This window comes from Mytilus galloprovincialis, chromosome 1, assembly GCF_965363235.1.
Source record: "Mytilus galloprovincialis chromosome 1, xbMytGall1.hap1.1, whole genome shotgun sequence".
Taxonomy (NCBI): domain Eukaryota; kingdom Metazoa; phylum Mollusca; class Bivalvia; order Mytilida; family Mytilidae; genus Mytilus; species Mytilus galloprovincialis.
The window spans coordinates 27,741,605-27,749,615 of record NC_134838.1 but is presented as its reverse complement, the minus strand read 5'-3'; the positions used below and the strand labels follow the sequence as shown (position 1 = coordinate 27,749,615).

The following is an 8,011-nucleotide window of genomic DNA, read 5'->3' as shown; positions in this document are numbered from 1 at the left end:
TTTATCACATTCCATTCATAAATCGCCAAAAGACGAACCACTACTGACCTACCTATATGCGATTGCACTGTGATAATCCTGACCTTCACATTTTCCAAGACGATTTTGAATGGTGGAATCAAGCCAATATTTTTACCGGAAGTGTTTCCGTGAAGTTCAAGTTCAGAAAATTTGCATAAAGCGCGAGAAACTTTATCACATCAATGACAAGAATATTACAGGAAACTCCTTAAGTTTTGACTGTCATACGTAACTAAAGGATCTTCATAGAAACGAAGATGGCGGAATTACAATGGAAAACATTCTGGAAAATGTGAAAATCAGGATTATTACAGTGCGATCACTTAAAACATTTAAAAGGTAGGGCAGTAGTGTTTTTTTCTTTTGACGATGTATGAATGGAATGTGAAAACTATATCTCGAGTGAACGTGATTGATACTTTAGATTATTTTTAATATTAGATAACCGCTACGAATTTCAGCTGACGGTGACTATACTCCGCTGCTTATATACTGCAACTATCTGTTCAAAGTCGTAGTCTGCAGTTTAGTGAGTGTTCTTTTTTGTAGATAATTTAAAATATTTTTTAGATATTTATATAAGACAATGACCGATGCCTCTGATATGACACACCCTATAACAATAATAAATTATGCCGGATAAGACAGGTTGTTGAAATACACGGCATAAAATGTAATAAGAAAAATATATTTTAAAGAACCGACAAACAGTGTTTCTGGTAATAAGGAGTATCTGGAATGATAAAGTGTCGCATTAATAGACCGGGTCCTAGATGCAAACCAAACTGATCAACCTATTGGTTACCAAATTACCAAATTCGTCAGTTTCTCTATAGGAAATGTTTCCAGATATTTATTTTTTAATGCTTTTGCTTTTATCTATATATATTGTGTGTTATAAATATCGCCATTTTTTTGACTGAAAAAAAGAAGTATTTTTTAAACAAATAAAGGTAGGAAAATATGTGATAAATAGAGAGAGAACACTTTTTTCTACCAGTAATGAATAGTCATCATAAAACCCCTGAAACGTCAAACATTCGAACTGTCAGACTATCGAACCGTCAGACTATCGAACCGTCGGACCCTTGATCCGTCGAACCATCGACCGTCGAACTATTGAACCGTCGAACCATCGACCGTCGGATCATTGGATTGTCAGACTATTGAATCGGATTACCACTACGACTCACTCTTTAAAGTGGTACAAAATAAAGATACACACATTTAAAGGTAGGCTGGGTGACAGATGAGCTAGGATAAAATGTGTCATCCTTTGTACTGGAAGTTTAAATTATTTTAATCTGAAGGTATTTTGAACCATTAACGTTTGTAACCAACGTAAAATAATATTTCTTATTGAAACTGGACGTCATATGTTGTAAACCGGAAGCATAAAATGATATCCCTTTTGAATGAAAAGTGAATATAAATCATATATTTAAGAAATATCATATAGTTAGTTTTTATTCAACACGAGACACGACATTTGGTCACTAAATGTCTTTCATCATTAAAAAATACCATACACTCTGTTTTGTAGTAATTTGTTTAATATATGAATTATCATTTGATTGGTAAACCATCACATTACTTGCTTTAATATAAGAGAAATGACTATCATTTAAAAATTAAGAAATGCTTGTAGTCCCTCAATAGGATCCGTCTATTCTAACAATTGAACTACAAAAACATACAAAAAACTCATACAAATATGAATAGGCGGTTAACAAAATGTGCAGCACGTTATTTTCACAGTTCTATGAAGAATGAAAAAAGTACAAAATTATGGGGCCTGAGTGTTATTTTCTAATATCAGATCCTTCTTTAAAGTTACAAAGCACATGTTATATTCACAATTCTTTAGGAAAACAATATGGTTTAAAGTAAAATAAACATTTACATTTTTTACAATTATAATTAGAGATTACAAAAGATATTAGCAGCACCCTATAATTAAATGAAAACTAACCAACACAATCACAATATCAACAAACTTAAAATGTATTTTATTTGCTATTGTAACATCATGATAGCTATATACTTCCACTTGAAGTTTGTATATTTAACTTGGTGTGTGATCAAATTTTCAGTTTTATGTGGACAAACTCAAGTAGAAAATGAACACATCAAAGGAACATAAATAGTATCATACAAATGTTACATGCAATTAGGTTCTCGGACACAATCTCGCATACTATAATTACATGTCCATCGTGAGAAAATGCATCTAATGTAGTCCTCATCTAATATTGACTTTTTGCTGCTATCCAAATTCAAATTTTGGAACTAATATATTGGAATCATATTGCAATCCTTCCAATCTTTTGCTTCTTTACACAAATCTATCCAGTGTTGGACCACACTCAGATAGCTGTGTTCCCTTAACATATTATTTTAAATATATTAATATAGAAGTTATTTCACATGCACAAAATTTATTTACAGGAATGTACGCATCATACACAGAAAGCACTCAGAGAACGTTAGCCAATATGTAGATTTGATATTAGAAGAAATCTCTAGCTTTAATACAATCTATGAACAGTCACCACTGATTTAAAGTAGATTTACCTCCACGACAGTCTTGATTGACCTATAACGGTTTACTTTTACAAATTGTGACTTGGATTGAGAGTTGACTCATTGGCACTCATACCACATCTTTAATATATATAGAACATTGAAACGCAATATCAAATAAAAGACACTGTTTTTTTTCAGTGTTAGGTACAGGTTGGCTGTCATTGGGCACAACAGCTCAATATTGAAACTCTTTTTGTCAGAAAACACTGTCAAACATCAAAACATACTATCCACACTAATCTATGTCCGCATTAGTTCTTGATTAAATTATTGAAGAACCAACTTTTGATTATGACATAAAGAGGAGATCTCCGTTTATCTGAGAGATCGCATGGTTCCCTGCTGTTTTTGGTGTGCGATAAAATATATCCAACAACATCAAGCATGCATTGACACCTTACAAAAGATTATTCGAAACCCCCAGAATATCAAATAGACGTATTTATTACACACAATAGTGTAAAGGTAGAAATTTGAAAAAAATATATACCAAATTATGTGATTACTTTTGGTGAAATCCAATACAGCGATTATAATCTGTGATCAAAAACACATTTTTACAATAAGAAAAAAAAACCTTTTGGTTTTACTACTAGTATTTATTCCTATTATTTTTTTTCTATTTTGAGATTACCCCTTGTTTTTTAGTAAACTGTTAGCTGTAAGTATAAGTGTAATCCTAGGTATATGCCTATTTTGAGCAAATGTCTAGTACCATTCGAAAATATAAAACATGACTAATTGAATGTTATAACGATTTCTGTAAAATGACAAACTAAGATTATCCAGTTATTCTAAAGCTGTCGTTTTCATGATTTGTATATCTGTGTGTTGATATCTGTGGACGAGTTCAAGGACATTGTATGTAGAAAGACATCCCATTTTTCCAAAAGGTTTTTAGCGCCGCTATAACCATGAGATGCAAAAATATTCTTCAAATGTAGAGGTTGTGTATACGAATTCGTAAAACGTTTATCATTTTGCATTTGAATTTTCAGTTTCATAGCCACTATTCCAAGATAAGCATCGTCTATATGAATGTAACGCACATATGGGAATTCTGCTTTTAATAACTGAGCTATAGTCATCGACATGATAATAGCTCCACCAGCTGGATAGGTCGGATAAAACTCATGCGGATATTCTTCTCGAGATATGTACCACTTTGAGGATTTATTTCTGAACGGCCTACCTCTTTTGATGATAAATCCGGTAAACAGTTTCGATTGGGAAGGATAAGTTATTTTTTTCAAATACTCATGTATTTTTAAAATGTTAATGACAAAGTCATCATCTACGAAAAACAGAAACTTAGTATCAAAACAATTTTCTACAGCATATTGGAATGCCATAGCTGTTTTATTCATATTGTTATGGTAAATGTCAACAAATTCGCCCTGCAGAATATCTTTGTATATTTTAGATTCCAAAACAATCATATCCTGAACAATACTATTATATCCTAGAAGATATATTACCTTCATATGAGGATTTGATATATTCCCCCATGTTTTTCTGATGGACAATCGATGAGAAATGTTTAAAGCATCTGATTTTACTAGCACTAATAGCAAATCTGGTCCGTTATGCCGATCACACACATTTAACGGTTTATGAATATATTCGATATTCGTTGGGTAACATGTTGTTTGAAATTTGTTTTATTTGTGTTAATTTTGTGAACAAATTCGTGTGTGTTGTTATTTGGGGAGGAACAATGTATGCAACTAGTAGGAAATGATTGCAAAGTGCGTGACCATACAGAAAAGTATAAAACACATGACAAAGCAAATACTGTAATCAGAAAATGTCTATAAATTCGATTGGAAGGAAAAAAGCTTTGGATTAATAACATGATTCTTTAATTCAAATCTTGTAAACTCTCACATTTATCCTGCAAAAGATAAAAAAAAATGCAGGACATGTCTAAAGTAATTACAACAAGCAATGTAATGTTTATTCTGTTGTTAAACACGGCAAGTTTATCATGTGATATAAACCTCGTGATAATGAATTAAACAAAAATAAAAATCTCAGTGAAATATACCATGCTTACTACAATTTACTATCAGATACATCTTGAACATTGATTTATTTTTCTTGTTGTTATTAATATGTATTATAGGTCAACATCTTTATAATTTTAATCAAACACGTTCCCAAAGAACTTTGTAATGATCTTAAAGTAAGTGTAATAGTTACCTGAGTATCTACAAGTATCACCTAGAGTTAACCACCAATCACGTTTGTCTAAGTGCCGTCGCTCAAATTAAACTTTTGTATTGTCTGTTTAAGTTTTATTCTGTAAGTATATGAATAAATTTGATGGAATATATAATTTGAAACATAGCAATGCCATAAACGTTAACATGGGGATTTCCTAGCATACTGATTTTAATAAGAATTCTTCTTTCTCTTATAACTTATTCAATAGTCTTCTTACAATTCACTTACGTACATCCATTCTTAATTCAAATTTCACGGAAAAGAAGAGAAATTTGTCTGTTTATTTCTCTTTGGAAAGACCAGTTGGATTTGTGATGATTATTAGATATTTGCATTTTACACCACCATTTTTTATTGTGCCACCCCTATGGTATGATATATTGTTATTGTTCAAATTTTCCCTTCTACTTTTTTAGTCCAGCATAGTTCTCGGAGATGACTTGACACACATTGGTAAAACTGCATCATAATGACAACCCCCAGGTGCAGATGTGCAATTTCCATGATGGCCGACGTTACCATGGAAACGGCAAAAATGTGAAAAACCAAAAAATTGTCCAAATTAAATGAAACTTTCAGACATTATAACTTATTCTTCGAAAACGTGCCATCTATATTAAGAACTTTCAAAATAGCTACCGTTGCCATGGAAACAGTCCAAACGTGAAAAACCCAAAATAATTCCTTAATTAATTCATAGTAAATCAACCGTTCCAGATACGACCCCTAAACCTACTCTTGCGTAACAAAAGTATAAACAGTAGAATGCATTGCCTTTGGAATTTTTGAGATTGCTGATATAACTATGGAAATAAGGCGAAAAGTGCAATATTGACCCATATGGGAAAACACGTCAAAATAACATTTTCTTACAAATGTTAAGCTCATTCCCGGTTAAATGCTATTGAAATGTTATCTGTCTTTGAAATTTTTAAAATAGCCTACGTTGCCATGGAAACAGCAAAAAAAACCCATCATATAACACCTCGCAAATTTGAGGCAAAATTCTGTAATCAAGAGTATGTGCATACGATCAAATGCAAATCTGTACTGTAAAACATCTTCTGGAATATGCTAGAAGAAAACGAATATATAATTTAACGTTCTTCTATTGTTTACAAAAATCGTGCTTTGATGAGAAAATCGACACTGAGAGAAAGAGAAACACAAGATTACACATAAGTGACTTTCTGCACTTGCATTAAAGTACACAATCATCCATTAATCGAACATCTGCTAAACTATACACATTAGCTGAAATCAATCGATGAGCGTGTAATCAAATTTTAGAGATAATATACATGTATCGTGTGATACGCGAGCAAATGAAGAATCAAATGAACAGTTAGTATGCCGCTCCGTCAATATATACACGTGTTGTCTGTTCAAAGGTTCCCTCTAAAAAGACTATTCATGTACTAAGTCCATATATAATATACTTGAGTTTCACGTGACGCCATCTTTCTCCTCGCGCGTGTGTTTTATTCAAGATTCAAAAGAGTTACCCAACTATATATAGACATCAATCTTATTCTACGAAAAGAGAAAAAATGGGAAATCAAAGGCATATCAACTAGATGTGCCATGTGACTTTGATACACCCAAAATGGTTACTGCTACTGTGACAATGTCCAGTACGGGGTGACATACTCTGCTATTGCTTGCAATGGAAAATCTAGTATTCCTAGTGAGAGGTACAAATGTATCTAACCGTATAAAGAATACGAAGATTTTGCATGATTGCAAATGAGACTAATTCCCACCAGTGTTCAAATGCAGTGGATGTAAGCATTATAGACAATCTTACGACTTGAGAAGAAAGTTATACAGTTAACTCAGATAAACAAGGTCCCGACATGAAAAACATGGCCTTGTGCAATTATAAAATATAGGTATATACATAAAGTAGTAAATGTACCATTAAAATACACATGTGAAAAACAGTATTTTTTATCAGGATTATAATTTTCTAAATTATTTATATCTATAAAAATAGTATTCAAAGATTCTAATACAGTGTACAATTTGCAAACTTTTAGAATATTTCTTTTGATAAGATCAACATGTTTACCTGGATCGTGTCTAGTTTTTCGGACTCAGTTGATAGCATCAATGTAAAATATAGGATGTGATTGATATATATTGCGTTAAAAGAAAGTTTTCTAAAATCTAAGAAAAAATGCAAACCAAGTCTTTGTTTCTTTCGAAGAATTTATTAATAGTTTTAAGTCATTGATAGGAACGAAATAACTGACTTCATAATTACTAGTAATACATAGATTACACTAATTGTAATCTTAAACGTCAATTTGCGCTTAGTTGGGAAAAAAGTAACAGAGAATTTTTAAATCCATTTCTATATGATGCACATGTGAATAAGTGAAACTATACAATTAAAATTGACTTAAGAATGATTAACTGATAAATAAATAGAAAGGAAACCAGAACACTTCCTAGCTCAGTACAGTTTTAGAAAGTTTAATCCTCAAAATTTAATTGATTGTTGAATTCAAGTTGTCGTCTATATGGTTTAACCATTTAGTTTGCCAGCAGATTTCCTAATAAAGTCAATGTTTAAACTGCAAATTATTTGTTACTAATGAACTAATATGCATACTTACCCCAAGTGATAATGTATAATTAAAGTAAAGGTATAATCAATGACAGTAGAAACATTCAAATTATTTATGTGCTCTGTTGATTTGTGATGCTGATGTATCGTTAAAATGAAATGTATAATATTTAAGATCTTATTTCGTGAACCAATAAAAAACTGTAGAGCTTTGCATGATATATGTATTCAGTTAAAAAGTCTCTTTCCTCTACACTAAAACGTACATGTAAATGAAAATTGATACAAATGTTTGGTATCAAAGTCCATAATGTTAGATGGCTTTTTTTAGACAAAAAAGCAATACAGTCACTACAAACCATTAAAAGTCTGAAATGGCCTATATCTGTACTCGACTGTACTGATTTTTACTCGACCAGTCTGAATTCGTCTGAGATTAACTTGATAATACTCGACTGTAGTCTGAACCATACTTAACAGTCTGAATGTGTACTTGACCAGTACTTAGCCATTTTATACGAGTCTGAACCGTACTCGACCTAGTCTGAACCGTACTCGACCTAGTCTGAACCATACTCGACCTAGTCTGTCTGAACCATACTCGAC

General features: G+C 31.8%; 1 protein-coding gene across 1 annotated transcript; it reads right to left on the bottom strand.

Annotated features, from left to right (window-relative positions):
• Positions 1-1,367: 1,367 nt before the first annotated feature.
• LOC143070892 (beta-1,3-galactosyltransferase brn-like) lies at positions 1,368-5,404 on the bottom strand. Its single transcript, XM_076245001.1, has 2 exons — positions 4,810-5,404; positions 1,368-4,501 (listed from the first exon to the last, which is right to left on the bottom strand). Exon 2 carries the CDS (start codon positions 4,089-4,091, stop codon positions 3,417-3,419), a length of 675 nt encoding a protein of 224 aa, XP_076101116.1. The 5' UTR covers positions 4,092-4,501; positions 4,810-5,404; the 3' UTR covers positions 1,368-3,416.
• Positions 5,405-8,011: the final 2,607 nt, after the last annotated feature.